Here is a 22670-nt window from a genome sequence, read left to right on the forward strand (position 1 = left end):
CCACAAGGCAGTCCCTCGCCCCATCCGTAAAGGCTAATGAGGGCAGTTATCTTTTTTCTGTGCACTGATGTAATCTAAGCCTTCAGAACGGAGGCTGCACATAGTAGGTGCTCTAGAAATATTTGCCGAATGTTCAAAGACTAAGAGAATTAAAAACTGATAAAAAATGACAAAGGCCACAGCTTCACCAAATGTTTAGCCTTCCCAAACACAGCCCCATTGTTCTATTCTCTTTATACCCCTAGCCTTCTCACTTGTTTCTGTCGTTCTCTTTTACATACATATTTAAATCTAAGAACACACACACACACACACACACACACCCAAATCCCTGAAATAACAGACTGAAATGTGTTATTCAAAGCAAGTTATATTGGGCTGTTGCTTTTAAAGGAATGTCAACTCCTAACGGGTTTACTGTTTCTGTACAGCTTTCCCGCCTTCTCCGAGTGGAGGTGAGGGATGAGGAATGAAACAATCAACATTCTCTCTCCTTTTCCTCAATCTTTTTCTGTCCTTTTCTCTCCTTTCCTCGGCTTTATTTCCTTTTCCCGTCTGCCGTTTCTCTAGGGTTGTTGCTTGGTTTTCTCCCGCTCAGCCTGTTGGTCTCTTTGATCCTTTCTTTCTATCCCTTATTCCCAGAAGCTCCAGAAAAATACCTTCTTTTTTCCCCTTTTCCACGTCACTTCCCTCCCTTCTCCCATCTCCCTCTCCCTCTCTGTGAGAGGTGAGTTCCCCGCTAGAGGCCAGCACTTTCTCCGTTTCGTCCCTCCCACCGGCGAGCAGAACTCGGAGAGAAAGAAGGGGAAAAAAGAGGAGAAAGAGCGAGAGAGGGGAAAAAACACACAAAAAACCCCGGGGCCTAAGCGCGGAGGCCTGGCAGCAGCGTCGTCATGGCAACGGGCGCCGGCAGGAAACGAGGGACTCGCGGGAGGGAGGGGGGAGGGCGCCGAGGGGAGGGGGAGGGACGGGGGAGGGGTCCGGCTGCCCCGGAAGCACCTCCCCGCCAGCCCCCTCCTCCAGCCCGGCCCGCAGCCCCCGGCCTGCAGCCCCCACCCTCTCGGCCCGGCAGGAAGTGACAGGCCCCGAGCGAGCCCCGAAGGCCTGGCGGAGCCGCGGCCGGCCCGCACCCGGAGCGGCGGGAGGGGCGGGGAGCCGCGGCCGCGCCGGGCGCCTCCCACCCCGCTCTCGGCGCCCCCGCCCCTCCAGGAAGGGGAGGAGGCGAGGGGAGCCCGCCGCGGAGGCCGAGCGAGCCCCCCGCCCAGCCCGGCGCCGGGGGACCCCGGCACGTGAGGTGGACGCCCCCCCGAGAGCGCTCGGGTGCAGAGCCAGGCGCGGAGGTAAGCGGGCGGCCGCGGGCCGGGCAGGGGCAGGACCTCCGGGGGCTTGGCTGCGCGGGGATGTTTCTTCCGCCACCTCGGGCTGTGGAACGCCCCAGGTACCTCCCCCGGCGTCTTTCCCTGCCTACCTCTGGCGCTCGCTCTGCGGTCCTTCCCTCTGCCTGTCCAGCCTCCCGCTCTTCTGTTCATTTCGCTGTGCTCACTGCTGTCCGTCCGTCACCCTAGTTGCTTCTGACCGCTCATTCTCTCATTCATTTTCCCGTCTCTGACTTTGGCTTTCCCATCCGAGCATGCTGTCTAGTTATCTCCCTGCTTTTTCTGGTCCGCTGGGTTCCTCAGCTTCCAGTTCCTCGACTTCTGTCTGTCTCCCCGCTCTCAGTAAGCACATTTCTCCGCTCACTTGGGTCGGTTCACTGCTGGCACCGCTCAGTCGACCCCCGTCCCGCGGTGTGATTGATCCCTCTTGCGAACGTCGTTCTCATCCAGGTTCTAGGTACAACAAGGACCCCTGGGGCGTCTCCTCTCCCTCTTCTTCACATGGCTTCCATTTCTTTGGCACAGCCTTCCCCGAACCACCCCCCTCCTCCCGCCCCCCTTGCTATGCCCCATCCTTCCTACGAGACAGTTTCGTGCTTGGGGAAATTGATTTCCTCCAACTCTTGGCTCGGTAGGCCGAGTACCAGGTCCACTTCAATATCCTCTTCCAGCTCCTTGCCAAAGGTCTGCTCCAACCCAACCACACACGCCCAAATGCTGCCTTTCAGGATGACCGTGGTTTAGTTACTTTGGGGACCTCTATGGGTCAGCTTCTCTTCCAGTTAAATTCTGAAAATTTAAATTCACTGTGCTTCCCAAACTTTTTGTTATCTTCACTTTCTGTATTTAATTTTACAGTCCCAACACTGATCATTAATGAATAGATTTATGTGCCTGGGATCCAGGAATCCTGGTTTTGATGACAGTTTCTCCTGATTTTATTAAAAACTTTAAGCTGGTCCCTTTCCACCTCTTTTCTGTTTCTCACTCTGAAAAATTAATAAGACTTCCATTTTGGGGGGAGATGAGGGATCGTACGTTTTATTAGCATTTTCACCCATGAAGGGAATTAATGTCCCCTCCAGGGTCTCCTCCTGTCTCTGAGTCCAGTGAACTAAGTCCGGTGATCTATACAGCTGTGCCGTGCTGCCTCTAACCCTTACCCACTTTTTTTCTTCACATGCTGATAATGAGGATTCATGGGTCTGTATCTGTTTAGTGCTTTAATATTTTGGCAAAAGATGTGGGGAGAAGATAGACTAGACTTGAAGCCAGTATGATTTCTTCTGTGTACTTCTTGGGTTATATCCGTGTTTGCAGTAACATTTGCTATTCCTGTGCAACTGAATTCTTGGGGAATAACGATGCAATCAGATGATACTGGGAATGGAATCATAAAAAATCTCCCCAACTTTATTTCCAAGCCCAAGCGTTTTGATTTTGTTTACTTTGTTTGTTTTGAATGCAGTCATTAAAATAGATCCACCCTAATAAAACTGTCGACACCCCTTAGCAGAAATTCTGGTTTGATGTTTACATTCCAAAACCAAATTGTGCTGTGCTGATCCGATATTTATAGCGGCTCCACGCCTCAAAAGTAGACAATATAGTATTTAGGTTTAACAGAAAAGGGGAAAAAAAAGAATGAACAAAAGAACCTTATTGTCATTTAGTGCTGCTTCAAAGGCATGTTTCTTCCTACTTCTCATCTGTCTCTTTGCTTGGTTCTTAGCAATGTTTTCATGTCTTTTTGCAAATTTTAGTGTAGACCCCAGAGGGTAAATTCTGACTACTTTAGTGGACTCAAAAGTTGAATCTTATTTTCTTGAAGATTTTCATTGTTGTCTTTACTGTGTTTAATACCTGTAAGTCATTTGTTAAAATGATGTATTATACTTATTTGTGAAGCCTTCCTTGCAAACAGGGAAACTGAGGTTATAAGAAGGGAAAGTGACATGTCCAAGGTGTTACAAGTAGCCTGAGTGGGAACCAGGCAGCTCTTCGGGCGATATGGGCTGTAGGCTAGTTCTTCTGTCTCCTAGTTTTATGCCTTTCTATGATGCATTCAATGTATTGATATCTGTATCTTAAGCCCCTCCTCCATAAAATGATGACAGTGAATACTCAAAGTGAGTGACACTGCCTTAATCATAGATTGTTTTTGGTTTGAAGAAGCATGTCCTAGTGTAAAGATTTGATACTTAACTAGGACAACTTTAACTTCAGAAAACCTCATTTCCACAGTTGTAAAGTGGGGATAATTATATTTACTGTAAAGCACTGAGAGATAATGGAGCTGAAGAGCCTAGCCCAGTGAGAGGAGGCACCTAGTGGCTTCTCAGTAAATGGTGACCATTGTTAATAAGATAATGCTGATAATGGTGTTGCACATGCGGAGAGAGATGAGATAACAGTAAATTTTAAATGGGACGATTTTAAACTATTTAAAAGTGTTATGGGGATATAAGGTGGCCTTACTATTAGGAGGAACCGCCTTACATTCTGGCCATTTTATATTTAAGGGCATGAGGGAATAGGTAAAAGTTGTTTATTTTGAGACACTGCTTAGCTTTAAAAGGTGGTGTGGGGAAGTTATGGTTATAAGAGTATATTGAAGATCTGGTAGTTATTAAACTGGAGAAATCATGGTTTATGGAAGAAGAGGAAGGTTCTTAGATAACTTGAATAATGACATGAAATAGTAGTTTGAGATCGGGTGTAAATTTGGATCCTTTGCTGCTTCCATCTAGGTCTCGAGTCGGAGCGCCAGCCTCGGGCTCCCTGGACCTCCATCATGGAGACTGAGAGTGAGCAGAGCTCCAACTCCACCAATGGGAGCTCCGGCTCTGGGGGCAGCTCTCGGCCCCAGATAGCTCAGATGTCACTGTACGAACGGCAAGCAGTGCAGGTGAGGCTTAGCTCTGAGGGGCTGTGATCTGTGAGCATTGGCTTGGGGTGGGCAAGGATGCAGGAAGATAATTGCCCTTGGTTCCTTTCCAGCAAACGCGGGGAGTTGGATTAGGTGACAACTAAGGTCCCTTCCAGTTCTGAGAATCTTAGGAGTTCACAACAGTTTGAGCAAGGAGGCAGAATGAGATTCAGTCTTTAAGGTTTTTATGCCATTCAGTTCATGTTGCTAGATTCTAACTAACCATTTCTCTTTATGGATTGTCAGGTTTTTAATTTTTGGTCTTTCTTGAAAATCATCCTGAGTAATGGAAGTTAAGAACTTTTACTTAAAATATTTTAGCTACTAGAATAACTATGCACATCCTAAGACTGGTCCTAATTATTAAAAAGAATACAGTAGTATCCTGAAGTTAATGTTAAAACTGAATTACCAGTATCATCTTGATAAACACCCATTAGTATTATGCTGTAGGTGTTTGAAAATGCCAGTTACTTGAAAATTTTACCTGATACAGTCTTTCATAAGTGACCGTTTACTCTATTTTTCATTGTATCCAACCCCTTAGGATTCTGTCACCTTTATTGTATCCCTAGAATATGGTCTTTTATTTTCTTCTTCTCTTTACATTAATCAACATCCCATTTATTTTCAAACCAGTTTAGTCCTAATTCTTTGTTATATCGTATATTAACAGATTCCTTTTGGGAAATAAGAGTTCATGTGAGTTACACTGCTTTACTTTTCAAGAATAGAGCACAGCAGAATTAACTGCTTGTCTACTTTTTAAGGACTTACTGGTTCTGATATAAAAATGGACAAATCAGATGTTGACAGTTTAACCAGATACCCATCTTCCTTTGTTTCCCTCCTTCCCACATGTCCCTTTCAGAGGATCACAGTGATTTCCATAGAATAGGAGTTAGGAGTGATTCTTCTTTTTTTCCTGGCCACGCCATGCGGCTTGCGGGATGTTAGTTCCCCGACGAGGGATCGAACCCGTGCCCCTGCATTGGGAGCAAGGAATCTTAACCACTGGACCGCCAGGCAAGTCCCAGGAGTGATTCATTCTAAGTGGATTGATCCCCGCTCTTTCTTCCTAGGCTCTGCAGGCACTGCAGCGTCAGCCCAACGCGGCTCAGTATTTCCACCAGTTCATGCTCCAGCAGCAGCTCAGCAATGCCCAGCTGCACAGCCTGGCTGCCGTCCAGCAGGTGAGAGGTCAGCAGCTAGCTGGCCCAGGAGGGAGGGAACAGGCACTACAGGTGGGTCGGGGCACGCTACCTTCTCCGCTGAGCCAGGCTGGAAACAGTCTCCTCTGCCTCCTGTCCTCCTGCAGGAGGCTGAAGGGACCTTAGTGTCTGGGCTCTCAGTAAGAACTGTGGGGAAACTACCTTTTAGAGGTAGCATGGCTTTGTGCTAGACCTGTACCGTCCAGTATGGTAGCCATTAGCCACAGGTAGCTATTGAGCACTTAAAATACAGCTAGTGCAAACGGAGGTGTGCGAAAAGATTTTGGATTTCAGAGACTTAGTGTGAAAAAAAAATTTCAGTGGTTTGTTTATGTTGGTTACATGTTGAAATGAGATAGATCAGCTTGAATAAAGTAAATTATTAAAGTTTACTTCTCCTGTTTCTCTTCACTTTTCGAGAAATGTTCATACTAGATTATATATGTGACTCGTATTATATTTGTATTGATTGGGCAGCACTGGGTTGGACTTAGCAGTGACTCATGACGTCACCTGACCAAAGTTTCTTGCAGCTAAAAGAAAGTGGGAGGAAGAGAGTGGGTTGCCTGCCTGCCCCGGCTGGGTATGTGGGAGTTATTGGGTTAGCATATGTGACAACATGAGGGTAATTGGGATTGTGAAGACACTGGTCCTTGCTCCATAGTAGAGGCTCTCAGTTCTTACCTGAGATCTCTATTATATTTTGTGCCTGTGATCTATTACTGGCAGATTCAGAGCCTTTTCCTTCATTGTCTCTGCTCTTTCTTGTCTTCTTTCCCCTCTAACAGGCCACGATTGCTGCCAGTCGGCAGGCCAGCTCCCCAAACACCAGCCCTGCCCAGCAGCAGACCACCACCACCCAGGCCTCCGTGAGTACTGCCCCTCCCCTCCGAGGGGCTTTCCTCTCTGGGTCTTTGTCTCTGGGTTAAACTACTTTGTGCTGCTGGTCTGAGAGTGTTTATTGAGCCGTCAATGGTATTTACTGCCCTTACATAGAGAATATTAGTAAAATGGAAAGTAACCAGCTTGGATCTGTATAGGAGTCTTAACGAGGAGATCTAAGAAAGGAGGAGGAAAATCCTGCGTAGGCGGTAGCAAAGCCTTGAATGAGAAGTAAGGTCGGTTCCGTTTCGTTCCTTTGCCTTCTCAACTGTTACGCTGGTGGTTAGGGACTGGTTTGGTGATACCCTCCAGTAGCCGGATGACAGTAATGGATAGCAAGATATTATTCATTTCCTCCTGACTCTGTGAAAGTGAGATACTCTGTTCTTGACCGCATCACTCTGAATTTGTCAGTCGTGTATATTTCCTTTTACCTCTCCCCAATCCTGAGTCCTGGTTCTTTTCTGTACCACACAGATCAATCTGGCCACCACGTCGGCCGCCCAGCTCATCAGCCGATCCCAGAGTGTGAGCTCTCCCAGTGCTACCACTTTGACCCAATCTGTGCTACTGGGGAACACCACCTCCCCACCCCTCAACCAGTCCCAGGCCCAGATGTATCTACGGGTAAGCCAAAGCCACAGTCGCTGTTGCCCCAGGGGCATAAATGTCCTGTGTCTTATTGAGTGAAAGCTATTTTTTATTTTTTTGGCCATACCACGCAGCTTATGGGATGTTAGCTCCTCGACTAGGGATTGAACCCGGGCCCGCAGCAGTAAAAGCGCCGGGTCCTAACCACTGACCACCAGGGAATGCCCAGAGTGAAAGCTGTTTTATTTAATCATGGTTACCTAGATGTTTTAAGACAAGCTGATCTGCTTCTTCTGCCTTACTTAACCTCTAGAAGTGATGCTTAGTGTTTACAGGTAGCCTGCAGATTATTGAGATCCTAAGTTAGAAGATGTTCACCTTAGTATTTGAGAAATTTGCGTCAGATAATAGTCTAATCTTTAAACCTATGACTCAAGTACACGAATCCTAAGTGTTATGTCTTGGCCTGTCTGCTTACTATATATAGACACTTGCTCCACAATCCTCATTGTCTCAACTTCTTTGACGTTTGATTCTTTGTTATCAGTGTATAGTTTTATACACGTTCTAGGTTTTCTTCGGATGCTTCATCGCACGTGGAAAATAAGGGTCTCCTGGGTTGGTGTGGAAAGGGGCAGGGCTTAGCTGTTTCGTATCTTCTGTTTATTTTGTCTTGTGGTCCCTCCCTTCCGTCTCTTCTGTCTCTCTTCTTTTCCTCTTGCTCTCTTCCCTCTGCTCGTCCTCTTCCTCCTCCTTGCCAGCCACAGCTGGGAAACCTGTTGCAGGTAAACCGGACCCTGGGCCGGAATGTGCCTCTAGCCTCCCAGCTCATCCTGATGCCCAACGGGGCGGTGGCCGCGGTCCAGCAGGAGGCGCCATCTGCTCAGCCTCCGGGAGTTCACGCAGATGCCGATCAGGTCAGTGGCGACCACTTGACCTGTGGACTGACGCTGGGGAGGGTGAAGGGAATGGCCTCGGACCAGGGCCCACCCTTCCACCCCATTACCACTTTTCAGAATCCTTTTTAAAAAAAATTTCTGTAGAACTTGAATACCTTACACCTTTTTAGTTCTTTGAGTTAGGAAGGGAAGTAGACTTGACTGAAAACAGCCCTGTGGATGTGGGAAGCCTTATTCTTAATACAGCACATATGTCCTTACCCTTCTTTTAGCCCTCCATGGCTCAGTTTCATTCAGGAAGTCTTAGTTCTCTCTTCTTGCAGTACTGTCTCTGTAAGATAAGGGATGGTTGAGGGAATTCTAGTTAGACACACGTGAAGCTGACCTGGCTGAGTTACTGGCAAAACACTTGATTCCTTGTCTTTATGAGTCACTGTAGCTCTCAACCTTCAGCAGTCTGTTTCCGCTCACTGTGTTCGCAGTAAAGTCTTCCTCACCACTGCTTCCCATGCCTTATCTCCAGTGTGTGTGTGTGTGTGTGTGTGTGTGTGTGTGTGTGTGTGTGTGTGTGTGTGTGTGTGTGTGTACATATATAGAGAGCCTGAATGTTTTAGCTTCTTACGGGTGGGATACAAACTGGGATCTCATAGTACTCGTTTCATTCTTTTAGTTTATCAGTCAGCAAGTAAATATTGCGCTCTCTCTTTTGATGTGCTCAGGTATATACTAGAAACTGGGGGATTGAAAAATGAGTCAAGTCTTCAAAGAGCTTAGAGAAGAAAGAAGTGCAAAAGTAAACAGTACCAACTTTGAGTGATGCAGCAGTTTAGGGAAGAGTTGCCTGCATTTCTTTTCAGTGACTTTTAGGAACATGAACAGATTCTTAAAGGAAGGGTAGGATTTGATTTGGGGTAAGAAGAACACTGGAGAGAGAACAGTATGTGTAAAGGCCTATCTCACGTACGTGAAGATGATTTGGGGATGAGTGAATAAAGTGGAGACAGCAGGCCTGTGGCTGGAAAGGTCGTTGTTAGGGAGAAGTCTGAAAGCCAGGTAACTTCACAGGTAGCAGTGGCACTGCTGGCTTGAAAGGCAGATTGATAGGGTCAGGAAACTCCTTGAGAAAGAATCATTTAGGAACACGTGCCTGGAGAAGAAAGAGAAATGAGGGGACCTGCTAAGAAACTGCTGAGGTCATTTAGTTACAAGGTAAGGCCTTTGGTTTAGACTACAGTGATAACTGTGGAATCAGAGGATGAGGTGGAGCCTGCTTCCATAGCAATTCTTCCATTTATCCATCTATTTATTCATCAGATATTTGTGTGTCAGTGTGTGGACGGACAGAGCAGTGGTTGAAAGTGGGAATCTGATGTTTGGGTCAGATTCCAACTCCATGACTTAGTGTGACCCCTGCAAATGGCCTAACATTTTTAGCCACAATTTCTTCATCTATTAAATAGCTGTTATAAAATACTTACCTCAGAGTGTGTTGTGAGGCCCAAGGGAGTTGATGTGTGTAAGCGTTTGAAGAGTGCCTGGACACAGCATAGTGAGTGTTTTTAAGAGTTTAGCCCTCATTACGATCAGATATCAGACGTTCCTTGGCCTTGAATGTCCAAGGTCATGATCACTGGACTGATGGAGATGACACATCATCAAAGCACATTGAACAGATAATCACCTGAATAGTTTAGTGATTGTTCATTAGAAAGTACAGTGTGCTGGGACTTCCCTGGTGGTGCAGTGGTTAAGAATCCGCCTGCCAATGCAGGGGACACAGGTTCGAGCCCTGGTCCAGGAAGATCCCACATGTTGCGGAGCAACTAAGCCCGTGCGCCACAACTACTGAGCCTGCTCTCTAGAGCCCACGAGCCACGACTACTGAGCCCATGTGCTGCAACTACTGAAGCCCGCCTGCCTAGAGCCCGTGCTCCACAGCAAGAGAAGCCACCGCAACGAGAAGCCCTCGTACCGCAACGAAGAGTAGCCCCCTGTCACCGCAGCTAGAGAAAGCCTGCACGCAGCAACGAAGACCCAATGCAGCCAAAAATAAATAAATAAATTTATATTAAAAAAAAAAGTACAGAGTGCTCTGAAAACATAGAAAGGGACTTAATTTAGCCTTGGGATGGGGGTAGAAGTCAAGAAGGCGTTCCCGAGGAGATGGCAGTTAAATGGGGGCCTGTAGAAGTTAGTCAGGGGAAGACATGGAATGAGAGTGAAGGCAGGGCCCCCCCCATGTCCAGAGACCTGAGGAGGGAAGGGACTTTGTATATTTGAGTCACTAAAAGAAGACCCGTGTTCCTGGAGCCTGGCGCTGGGGGATGGAGATGGCACTGGGGAGGTGGGGGAAACTAATCTTGCAGGGCCTTGGGGACTGTGTGTAGGATTGGGGGCTCTGTGTGAAGGCCAGTGGGAAATGGCAGTGACTTGGAGACTTGAGGGTTTAAAAAATTTTTTTTTTAGTTTAAGGACTATGTTGGCTCCTCTGGAGGATAAATGGAAATGGTGTGAGTGTGAATATAGGGAGGAAAACAGTGTTGTAAGAGTTTAGGGGGAAGACGTTTGGATTAGGTGGTAGCAATGTAGATGGACAGAAATGAGTAGATTGGAGAAAAACTTCGAAGATCATTGGAAAGGGAGGCCTGACCCAGTGGATGGGGGAGTGGGGGGAGGTGCCAGAGCTGGGATCTGACATGGCCTGAGGGGCCAGGAGCGCTGTGAATGCGATGAAGAATGCCGGGAAGTGGACGCAGGGTGAAGTTCACTTGAGGATGTGCCGACCTAGCAGTGCTTGTGAGCCGCCCACGAGGAGGTCTCGGGTCAGCAGTCTGATGTACACAGTGCTCAGCTCGGAGAAGTCTGACTGAGTTGGAGATGAACAGACAGGAGTAGTGTGCGTGGAGATAATAAGAGAAGTCAAGCACCGGAAACCGCTTGGGGAGCTGGTACGGATCGAGAAGAGAAAATCCTTCAAGCTGGAGCCCCGAGGTTTAGAATGAGCCCTTAGAAAATAGAGCAGCTCCAGGTGGAGTAGAGGGTGGTGGGCTGGCAGAGGGGAGGAGGCAAGAGTGACAGACAAGATCTGGATTGTGCAGGGTCACGAAGACAAGGGAGCCGAATGTTATGAAAGTGGAGGGGGTCCTCTGTCCAGTTCAGTGGAGAGGGCGGGAGAGCTGGACTTAGGTCTGTGGGTGGAGAGCCCTTCCGGGGGAGTCGGGGGCTGAAGCCAGAGGAGTGGTGTGACTTGAGGAATGACTGGGTGGTGGGAGTCGGTGCGGTGGTTGTAAACAATTATTAAGAGATTAGCAAGAACAGGAGAGGAGGGTGAAGCTGGGCTTGGGAATGGGGTTCCGCTTGGTGATGGCAGGGAGCCAGTAGAGGAGAGGTTGAAGCAGGAGGAGGGGATGGGACCCTCAGCCTGGAGAAGGACGGCCCTTGGCGAGGAGGAAGGAGAGGGAGAGGGGGTGGTAAGTGACGGGGGCAGGTGCAGGGGCAGGTTTGGTGGAACTGCTGAAGCATCGCGCACATCTAGTGGTTTTATTGTCTCTGCTGGAGTGAACAGTGACAGGGGAAAGAGGAAGTGGTTCTGAGGTACAAGGAGAGGAGGAAAGTTTTAAATAGCCATTATGGAAAGGAAGCCGGTTAGAAAAGGTAAGAAGTATATAAGCGCCCCAGCACCCAATCCTGATGATTCTTGTAAATCTCTCTCAGAAGCTATTGCCTCTTCTTCTTTATTACTGTTGTCTGAATTCGGGTTCTTTTTGTTTTTCGCCTGAATTACTGTACTAGTTTCCTAATTGGTCTCTTGACTTCAGCCATATCTACTTCTAATCCTCTCCCACATTACTAACAGAATAAGTTTTTTAATAAGGAGATATATGTTGTTACTAACATTATTTTTAATTGTACCTCTGGTGTACAGAATTTGATAAATCATAATCCTTGGCTCATGGCCTCCTTTCATCAATGGTCTACTTTTTAAAAATATTTACTCAGTAAGTTTTAATCATGTAATAAGCCATCCCCAGTTCCATCCACTGCCTCCCCTTACCCATGATTCCTAGGTTCATCCTTCCCTGTGTCCCTTTTTATATAGTTTTATTACCTTTACGTATATTTCTAAAATGTACTTTTATTATGGAACATTTCAGACATAAACAAAAATATAAAGAAATATGAATCTCCATGTACTTAACCATCCAGCGTCAGCATTTATAAACATGTGGCCAATCTCTCCAGACCCCCTTCCCTTCACCTGTGGATTATTCAGAAGCAAATTCCAGATACCATATCATTCATATATATATATATATATATATATATATATATACACACACACACACACACATATGTCTAATTTATATTTAAATTTATAAGGTACTTGTGTGTAGTCTTTTTGGGAATGATTTCTTAATAGCTTATTGTCAAAATCCGTCTGTATTGTTGTATGTCATTGTACTTTATTCATTTTGATTTCTATGTAATATTCCATCGTGTAAATATACTACACATCTTAATTCATCTTCTCTTCTGATTATGGCCATTCAGTTGGTTTCCAGGCTTTTATTATCATGACTAGTGCTGCTGTGACCATTCTTAACACAAGCCACCCATTGTATACGGCGAGCATTTCTCTTATGGGATTCCTGGGTTATTAGAGTGTGTGTGAATAGTCACCTTTAGGATATGATGCCAAACTGTTTTCCAAAGTGGTTGTACTGATTTATACTTTCATCAGCAGTGTTTAAAAGAATAGTTTCGACTATAGATTTGATCACGATGATTCTGATGCATATTCTTCAGTGGCTTCCTGTAATCCATTAAGTGCTCATCATTCCTTCTCTCTGTTCATACCTTGGAGCACTTACTATCTGTCAGGCACTGTGCTAGGTGCTGGGAATATAACAACAAAGAAGATGGAGAAACTTTGTTTCCAAAGTAAAGTTCAGGCTCTCTTTATTTTTAACACACCAGGCCCTTCGAGATCTGTCTCTTTCTAGCCTCAACCTACCTTCCTAGCTTCATTTCTTGCCATTTCCTCTAGTTCACCCCAAACATAATGAAGTATTTATAATTTCCAAAAATGCTGTGCTCTTTCTTGGCTCAGTGGTCTTGCAGTGTTGTCACCTATGTCTTCAAACCCCTGCCTTCACTATTACCTGTTGGTTCTCAGCTCAGACATCACCTGTTTTAGGACGTCTTCGCTAATCTCCCTAGTCTGAGTTAATCTCCTCTCTGTGCTCATGTAGCACTGTGTGCCTATCTGTGCATAGTGTAATTTGGTTTTCTTGTCTTTTTTAGTAGAAAGTACTCATTAAAAGCAGGGGCTCGTGTCTTTCATCTCTGCATTCCCAGTATCCAGTGTGGTACCTGAAGCATAGTAGATGTTTTGTAGATGTTGAATGAATGAATGGAGAGGAAAGGGAAAATCGGAGACATTTTGAAGGAATAAAATAACCAAACTAGATGATGGATTTGATAGTGAGTGAAGGAGCCTGAAAAATCAAATATGACTTGAGTCCCTCCCTGGGAAGGCCTTCACTGTGTACGTTTGTATAGGACGGGGTACGAGTTGAGGGGGGCTGTGGAATATCTGTAGCTGTCGTCACTGCTTCGGAATCAGTCACAGAAATCTTTACCCTGAGTGCCCCCTGTTCCCCTTTTCTCAGTCTGTCTTTTGCTTCTTATCTTTCAGGTGCAGAACTTGGCAGTCAGGAACCAACAGGCCTCAGCCCAAGGACCCCAAATGCAAGGCTCTGCTCAGAAGGCCATTCCTCCTGGAGCCTCCCCTGTCTCCAGCCTCTCCCAGGCCTCTAGCCAGGCCCTCGCTGTGGCTCAGGCTTCCTCTGGGGCCTCAGGCCAGTCCCTCAACCTTAGTCAAGCTGGTGGAGGCAGTGGGAATAGCATCCCAGGGTCCATGGGTCCAGGTGGCCAGACACCTGGGGGCTTGGGTCAGTTGCCTTCCTCAGGAATGGGTGGTGGTGGGAGCTGTCCCAGGAAGGGCACAGGAGTGGTGCAGCCCTTGCCTGCAGCCCAGGCAGTGACTGTGAGTCAGGGCAGCCAGACAGAAGCAGAAAGTGCAGCGGCCAAGAAGGCAGAAGCAGATGGGACTGGTCAGCAGAGCGTGGGCATGAACCTGACACGGACAGCCACACCTGCTCCCAGCCAGACCCTTATTAGCTCAGGTAAGCTGTCACCTCTCATAATGTCATTGTTCTCTCGGGACTTGTTTGAAATCGTCAGAGTACATATCTTTGCCATTTTTCCTGCTTGTCTTGGTCCCGGACTAGTGGAAGGAAAGAGAATCTCATCAACCTTGATCATATTAGTCCAGGGAGACAGGACAACAGGTAACAGAGATGGATCTTGTCTGTTTCCACCAGGCAGCAGTCAGTTTACAAGTTGCCTTGTCCTCTCTTTCTTAGGTCCTGAGTTATTCAGTTTACTCACTCGAACCCTTCATTCACTTGGTTCTTTTTGAATTGCCTACTATGTTCTAGGAGGTGCTGGGACACACCTTTGAAAAACAGACTCCTCTGCTCACGGAGCTTACAGTTTAGCATAAGGGATGTGTTTAATGTTGGTTAGTTGGCCCAGTGTAGAGCAGAGGCTGTATAGGTGCCTTAGAGCACTTAGGATGAGCAAATAGAGCCATGGTTTAATACAGTCAACTTGTGATCATCTGTATCAATGATAAGGATAAAAAAGAATAAATAATAACGCCAAATAGTTCTTGATTTCAGACTGTGTATAGAGTTAGATGTGTGCACCTTACTTGGCAATGTTTATTTTTGCCTTCCTTGTTTCTAGTTCTTTAGTTGTTGCTATATTTGAATAATGTATTCACAAAATGTAACAGTTAATTATCAGTTTAATACCTAGTATTTACACACTGTAGCACTTCTGTTACCGAAGTGCTTTCATTTCACATATATCCTCTGGACGCTCTGGTAGAGTATGGAGCGGGGAGATCCCAACTCTAGTTTACAGTGGAGGAAACTGGGTAAAGTCCGAGCTCGCAGCTGCTGACTCGTAAGACATCTTCTCATAGGCGGTGACCCAAACTGATAAATGTTGGAGACCGAGGCATTCACGGGAAGATGTTGGTATCTTTACCTCTGTGGACGTTTATTATTTCAGTGACTGCTAAGTGTTTCTCATGTGTCAGGCTCTGGGCTGGGTTCTAGGGATGTAAAAATGAATGAAACATGGCTTCAGTGCTTGAGGAGCTGAGTCTAATCGTGGAGAGGATGGGCCCGCTGTTGTCCTTGCTGAGTGCAAAGTAACAGAATTTAAGTAGAGCAAAAAAGTAAAAGTCAGATAAACGCAAGAAGTTACCGAGGACTGTTAACTGCTCGAGCAAGAGTGGTCTCTCCTGGAAACCTTTAAGACCGGGGTAGTTGGTAACGTCAGACTAGGAAGGAGTGTGAGCCAAGCAGCCGCCCGGGCCCCTCCAGGCTCGCCTTCCATTCGCCGTCTGGGTCCGCCTCGGAAGGGTGCTCCGGCTTCCCATTCCTGGGGCTACTGCTGATTTTCTGCCCCCCTCCCTCTTTGTCGCTTCGGGGCTGTCCCCGCAGCCACCTACACGCAGATCCAGCCCCACTCCCTGATCCAGCAGCAGCAGCAGATCCACCTGCAGCAGAAGCAGGTGGTGATCCAGCAGCAGATCGCCATCCACCACCAGCAGCAGTTCCCGCACCGCCAGGCGCAGCTGCTGCACACGGCCACCCACCTCCAGCTGGCCCAGCAGCAGCAGCAGCAGCAGCAGCAGCAGCAGCAGCAGGCCGCGCCCCTCCCTGCCCCCCCGCCCCCGCAGGGCCCCCCTGCCCAGCAGGCCCCGCCTTCGCAGTCCCAGCAGCCAGCCCAGACTCTGGTTGTCCAGCCCATGCTGCAGTCTTCGCCCTTGTCGCTCCCTCCTGACCCAGCCCCCAAGCCCCCCGTCCCCATCCAGTCCAAGCCACCTGTGGCCCCTGTCAAGCCTCCTCAGCTGGGGGCTGCCAAGATGTCAGCCACCCAGCAACCTCCGCCCCACATCCCCGTGCAAGTCGTAGGCACCCGGCAGCCAGGTACAGCCCAGGCCCAGGCTTTGGGGCTGGCCCAGCTGGCAGCCGCCGTGCCTGCTTCCCGGGGGATGACAGGCACAGTGCAGCCTGGCCAGGCCCACGTGGCCTCTTCGCCACCTTCATCCCAGGCCCCTGGTGCGCTGCAGGAGGGCCCGCCCGCGTTGGCTTCGGGGATGACCCTGGCTCCTGTGCAGGGGACGGCACATGTGGTGAAGGGGGCGGCTACCGCCTCCTCGCCTGTTGTGGCCCAGGTCCCTGCCGCCTTCTACATGCAGTCTGTGCACCTGCCGGTGAGTGATGCCTGATGGCTTTGAGGGCACTATCATCCTTGAGAGGACCTGAGTTTAATTTAGGAGGGGAATAAGGAGTTAGGAAGGTTAAGATACTGGTATTGATCACTGCTTCTTTTGTAAGAGAGAGACATGTTCATGGAAGGTTAAGATCCTGGCACGCACTTCTTCCTTTTGTAAGAGGGAGACATTAGTGTAGATAATACCTGAAGTTCATACTCCTAAATTTGCCACTGAAATTCTGTGTTTTTGGACCTGTACTAAGTTATATCAAGATATAGCCTTAACCACCAAAATTGATTTTTAGAAAAACAACAGTTAGTGGTTGGGCTGTTGATGAACCCAGGGTCTCCAGGTCTACGTGAGGACCTGGAGAAAATGTTGTATTTTTTGTCTTGATGTAGAAGTTACACTTCTTGGGAATGACCAGAAATTTTACTGTACTGTGGGAAGTATACAAATTGGGGAATCTAGAACTAAGAAAATTTTCTCTGACAGTATGGGAATAATTGTGTTTTCTTGTTACCCTTCACTCATAAATCTTTTCTTTCCTGTTCTTCACTTTATAGGGCAAACCCCAGACATTGCCTGTCAAACGCAAGGCTGAGTCAGAGGAGGAGAGAGACGATATCTCCACGTTGAGTTCAATGCTTCCTGCGAAGGCGTCTCCGGTAGTAGAGAGCCCGAAGGCCATGGAGGAGAAGGGCGGTCTTGGAGGTGAGTAACTGGCTTCTGCAGTGCTGCTGGAGTACATAGAAATTAGAGGAAAGTTCTGAGTGAGCTGAAAGATCACTCTGCCTCAGTAGGCTTCGTGGAGTAGATCCAAACACGGGGAATCCAGGGTGAATGATCAAAAGGGAACATGTATTACTGTGGAAGATCAGGCTGACCTGGCTCATAGATGGATCAGCTAGGTCATCCCCTACCTGTCCCTGAATCTTGTGTTTATTTTCCAGACAAAGCTGAACCAGTGACCAGTGTGAATGCTGGTACCCCGAGCAGTGATGTAGTAGCCTTGGCTCCTGCCCCGTCAGCACCGCCTCCCACGCTGGCCATGGTGTCCAGACAGATGGGTGACTCCAAGCCCCCACAGGCCATTGTGAAGCCCCAGATTCTCACCCACATCATCGAAGGCTTCGTTATCCAGGAAGGAGCAGAACCTTTTCCGGTGAGGGCAGGGCCAGAAGGTGGGGCTTGGTCTGATTGTTGTCTTTTCAAACTCCACGAAATCAAAAGGCTCAGAACTATTTAATTATTAGCGAATGGTTCAATTCTGTTGTTTGTATGGTTAGTTGTAAAGAAGGAAGTGAAGAGAAGAAAGAATATGTAGACTAGAAAGTGAAAATGTTGGGAAGAGGAGAAGAAAAGGAAGAAAGTGACCTCTAAAGCTGTCGTGTTTAGTTAGACAAATTAGGTTGTTTTATAGTGAAGAAAATTGTGGTAGAGAAGTTAAGAGAGTTTTCTGGATACCATGAGTTGCAGAACCAGGACTTAGAACACAGGTATCTTGACTCCTAGTATGTTCCCTACAATTTAGGAAGGAAAAGGACAAAATAGGGAGCCCAGGTAGGAACCTGTTCTCCAGTGGCTTATCTGAAAAAAGCCAGTTAGAGGCTTTTGATTGCTATATTGAAAATGGTTTTCTCTGCATCGGACTTGGTCATTAACTCAGAACTCTGGGCAGAGACATGGTGGTGAAAAATGGTGGGGAAAGCTATAGGGAAGCAGAAAGGAATTAGGCTAACTTAACTAACCTTTTTCTGGGACAGGTGGGTTGTTCTCAGTTACTGAAAGAGTTTGAGAAGCCACTGCAGACTGGCCTCGTGACAGGGCTGAATGAGAATCAGTCGGGTGGCCCCTTAGGTGGGGACAGCCCATCTGCTGGTAAGTATTTATTTAGAGACCCATCTGGGGAAGGAGGCTGATGGAGATGTGTTTGAGGACTTAGTGTAAAATAGGAATTATCTATTTAAAGTGGGAATTACGTGAAGTCCATCCACGCTGAGAAACCAGAAGCCACATCATATAACAGAATACGTAGACTCACACAAAAGTTGTTCCATAGGATAGAATTAAGGGGAATTTTATCAAGCTAGTAATCTGTTGAATTATTTACTATGAGGATATATTTTTCAAAAGACGATCTAAAACAGGCTATTTCTGGGAATTCCCTGGCCGTTCAGTGGTTAGGACGCCACGCTTCCACTGCAGGGGGCACGGGTTTGATCCCTGGTTGGGGAACTAAGATCCTGCATGTTGCAGGGTGCGGCCAAAAAAAAAAAAAAAAAAAAAAAAAGGCTATATCTTAATTTCCAGTTCTCCTTATTCTAGATTCTGTACTACATGTTAAGGAGTCCTGTTCACATTTCCCCCCCTGCTTTTGGAAACTTCTGTGGGAGAGAGGTCTTATGTCTTTCCAGGCATTAAGTAATCCTTTCCTCTCTCCTGTTCAGAAATGCAGTCTTGTCTGAAATCTGAGATTATGAGTCAGGATAATATTAGTCATTTAAAGTGGAAATCGTCTGGCTTAAGGTTAGGAAGACTGTGATGTTCTTGAGGGACAGTTCTTTACGGTTCTGGATCTTGAACTTTGTTTTAGGGAGATTCTCAATTAGGTTGAGTAGGTCTTTGGGGGGAACCCTGAGAGTAATTAGAGTCCAGCGCTGGGCCTGATGGGGGCCTGAGTGGCAGCAGAAACCGATGCAGCCCTCCCGCGCTGCCTTGTTTTCAGAGCTCGATAAGAAGGCGAACCTCCTGAAGTGCGAGTACTGTGGGAAGTACGCCCCTGCAGAGCAGTTTCGCGGCTCCAAGAGATTCTGCTCCATGACTTGCGCAAAGAGGTACTGTAGGCACCCTGCCTCACCCCCCTCCATCTAACCTTACACCCCTTCCCTAGGATCTGCTCAAGGCTCATAGTTAATGTCTCCTCGGCTTTCATTCCCTTCCCCAAATCGGCCCTTAAAATCCCAGTTCACATTTAGTGCAGGGGAGCAAGGCGGTCCTCTCTGGTAGCACTCATGACCTCCTGTACGTGCCCCGACCTGTAGGTATAATGTGAGCTGTAGCCACCAATTCCGGCTGAAGAGGAAAAAAATGAAAGAGTTTCAAGAAGCCAACTATGCCCGCGTTCGTCGGCGCGGACCCCGCCGCAGCTCCTCCGACATCGCCCGTGCCAAGATCCAGGGCAAGCGTCACCGGGTGAGCTGCCGGTGCGGGGCGCACTACCTCAGAAATGGGCCTTTTTCCTTCCTCTTCCGCACGGGGCAGTTCCTTTGCCCAGCTAAAATGAGTATGAGACCAGAACTCCGGTTTTGCGTTGATTGCCTTACTCCAAATTCCAAGAGATCCTGACCTGTGTCTCTTCTCACCTTACTGGTTGCCTGTCTGTTAATCCTTATGCCGTGTTTGAGGAGGGAAAATCTAGGGCAGTCGTTGGTAGAAGGGGAGAACCGAGAGAGGGATACAGTTCATACTTGAAAGGCACTCGAGAGCGGACTGGTGACTTCGGGCATTTGCACGTGAAGTACAGCTTATTTCACTTGTGCTAAGATTAGTTTTTCCTCTGTGCCCGATAGTAATCCAAACCCAGGGTGGCTGGGGAAAGGAGAGGGAAACCTCATGACACTGTTACTTGTGACCTGTTTTGCGTTTTTTTCTGTAGGGTCAAGAGGACTCTAGCCGGGGTTCAGATAATTCCAGTTACGATGAAGCACTCTCTCCAACATCTCCTGGGCCTTTATCCGTGCGAGCAGGGCATGGAGAACGTGACCTGGGGAACCCCAATACAGCTCCGCCTACACCAGAATTACATGGCATCAACCCTGTGTTCCTGTCCAGTAATCCTAGCCGTTGGAGCGTAGAGGAGGTGTATGAGTTTATTGCTTCTCTACAAGGTATTGCAGGCCTGTCCACCAGGACCCAGGTCACCTATATTGCTTCATTTTCCTACAGTTTTCTTTAGGTCATCCCACAGGGGCTTTTGTAACTGGAAATGTAACGGACTTAAGCAGTAGAGGCTTAAGTATGGTATGACGAAGGCTCTACTCTTGGTATTTATTCCGGTTTTGTCCACAGCCTGGTTTCCCAGTTTTCCTGGGTTGACTGTCCTCTGCTATGTCAGTAATTTTGCAACAGTTGATTTTCATCTATGATTCTTAACCAATAATTTTTAAAGTATTTTTTTATGTGTGATTAATTGGGATACCCACCATGGATAAAAGACTTTTCTCAGTGGAGAAGGGGATTAGGAAATAATGGGCCATTGTTGCCCTGCTCTCTTCAAGGCAGGATTATTTATAAGCTATTCTTTTTTTTAAAAAAATAAATTTATTTATTTAATTTATAATTTTTGGCTGCGTTGGGTCTTCGTTGCTGTGTGCGGGCTTTCTCTAGTTGCGGCGAGCGGGGACCGCTCCTCACTGCGGTGCACGGGCTTCTCATTGCGGTGGCTTCTCTTGTTGCGGAGCATGGGCTGCTCTAGGTGCGCGGGCTGAGTAGTTGTGGCACACGGGCTCTAGAGCGCAGGCTCAGTAGTTGTGGCGCACAGGCTTAGTTGCTCCGTGACATGTGGGATCTTCCCGGACCAGGGCTCGAACCCGTGTCCCCTGCATTGGCAGATAAGCTATTCTTGACAAAGGGATGGCTTTCTCCAGCAGGAAAACCATCCTACCCTTCTTGGTATTTTGTTTGAATTCTGGACCCTTAAAGATGTCAAGACGGCTCTTAACTTTGATTTTCTTGCCAGTGTCAAAGAAAACATATATATATTGCTCCCTCCCTTTGCCCCCCTCAGGTTATCTGAATGAAGGTATCTCTCTGGTTGAACAACTTAGGTGTTTTATCTTGGCTCTTTTTTTAAAAAAAAAATAGTTAATACCTCGGCTGCGTTGGGTCTTCATTGCTGCGCGTGGGCTTTCTCTAGTTGTGGCAAGCAGGGGCCGCTCCTCGCTACGGTGCATGGGCTTCTCGTTGTGGTGGCTTCTTGTTGTGGAGCACGGGCTGTAGGTGCGTGGGCCTCAGCGGTTGCAGCATCTGGGCTCAGCGGTTGTGGCTTGCGGGCTCTAGAGCGCAGGCTCAGTAGTTGTGGCACACGGGCTTAGTTGCTTTGCGGCATGTGGGATCTTCCCGGACCAGGGATCGGACCCACGTCCCCTGCATTGGCAGGCGGATTCTTAACCACTGTGCCACCAGGGAAGTCCATGTCTTGGCTCTTTTTGTTTTTATAAATAGCCAGTTGCTCTGATTTCATTTTGCTTCCAAAGCTTGCCATGTCAGGCCACTGTATTACTGAATTTAGGACAAGTACTTTGGTGCTACCGTGTAGTTTCTCATACATATTCCCATCATTTCCTTCTAGGCTGCCAAGAGATTGCAGAGGAGTTTCGTTCCCAGGAGATTGATGGACAGGCCCTTTTATTACTTAAAGAGGAACATCTTATGAGTGCCATGAACATCAAGCTGGGCCCTGCCCTCAAGATCTGCGCCAAGATAAACGTCCTCAAGGAGACCTAAGGTGGCCCTCTTGCACAAACCAGCCTAAGGCAGACACTCCCCACTGTCCAGGTTATAACCTGGTGCCAGCAGAGACTTCACAGGGAAGACAGAGCTGTTCCAATTCTGTATGTCTTCTGTAGAGGGGATTACTGAGACAGGGAAGACAAGTGCAAGAATTGGTCGCTGGTGCTACATGGTGGCAGCTTTGACATTTCTCTGGGTTCTACTTTATTTTTTAAATCTTTACGATTCTCACCTACCCTAATCCAATCTTTATAAAAGAGGCAGTCTAGAGAACTAGGACTGCTTGGCCTTATCCCGGAGCGGAGTGTCTAGCCAGGGTCAGAATTCTCCTAGAGGAGGAATGTACAGTATGGTGAGGCAAGGAAATGGGTGGAATGTAGGTGTGCCTCAGCAGTGGGGGAGCTAGGGTTTTCTAGCTTGTGTGACACAAGTAGCAAAATCTGGCACTCCCTCTTCCCTCTGGATCGTGTGACTGTAGCTGTGGCCCAGAGTTTTGTTGTCACTCCCTTAGTATTGGATATTTTCTCCTGCATCCACGGCAGGGTCACCAGCCAGGGTAGAGACTGGGTTGGCATCATTCTGATTTGCTGCAGGGACTAAAAGTTTTGGGCACACATGTGGCTGTTGTCTTTCTTTCCGCATCCCCCTGCTCCTTTCCAGTTTATCTGTTGTCTCCTACCCCACCTTTCTTTTCCATTCCAACTCTGCTCTGTCCTATAGCTTTATAAAGCAGGAGCGCGTGGGACTGAGGTCAGGAATAGAAGTACCTGCCTTAGGCGCTATACCTTATACAACAAAAATATTAAATATTTTTTTTCCTCCTCAGTAAAAGGATGAAAATTGGTCTCAGTTGTCTGTTACTCCATCATTCCAGTGTATCTACCCTCTTCTTTCACACAAATGACTAGG

The 22670-nt window shown here is 47.5% G+C and overlaps 1 protein-coding gene across 3 annotated transcripts; it reads left to right on the forward strand.

Moving 5' to 3' along the window:
* The first annotated feature begins 993 nt into the window (after positions 1-993).
* Positions 994-22605, forward strand: PHC1 (polyhomeotic homolog 1). 3 transcript variants are annotated; one of them, XM_067695660.1, is made up of 15 exons: positions 994-1340; positions 4127-4284; positions 5388-5498; positions 6305-6385; positions 6876-7025; positions 7751-7906; positions 13587-14076; positions 15469-16244; positions 16814-16961; positions 17201-17412; positions 18014-18128; positions 18976-19084; positions 19292-19442; positions 19906-20137; positions 21601-22605. In XM_067695660.1, exons 2-15 carry the CDS (start codon positions 4171-4173, stop codon positions 21753-21755), a joined length of 3000 nt encoding a protein of 999 aa, XP_067551761.1. In that variant the 5' UTR covers positions 994-1340; positions 4127-4170; the 3' UTR covers positions 21756-22605. The 3 variants fall into 3 exon arrangements, with proteins under 3 accessions (XP_067551761.1, XP_067551762.1, XP_067551763.1); XM_067695661.1 differs by lacking the exon at positions 994-1340 and adding an exon at positions 1383-2579; XM_067695662.1 differs by lacking the exon at positions 994-1340 and having other exon boundaries at positions 7775-7906.
* Positions 22606-22670: the final 65 nt, after the last annotated feature.

Source organism: Pseudorca crassidens, chromosome 11, assembly GCF_039906515.1.
Source record: "Pseudorca crassidens isolate mPseCra1 chromosome 11, mPseCra1.hap1, whole genome shotgun sequence".
In the NCBI taxonomy this organism is placed as follows: Eukaryota; Metazoa; Chordata; class Mammalia; order Artiodactyla; family Delphinidae; genus Pseudorca; species Pseudorca crassidens.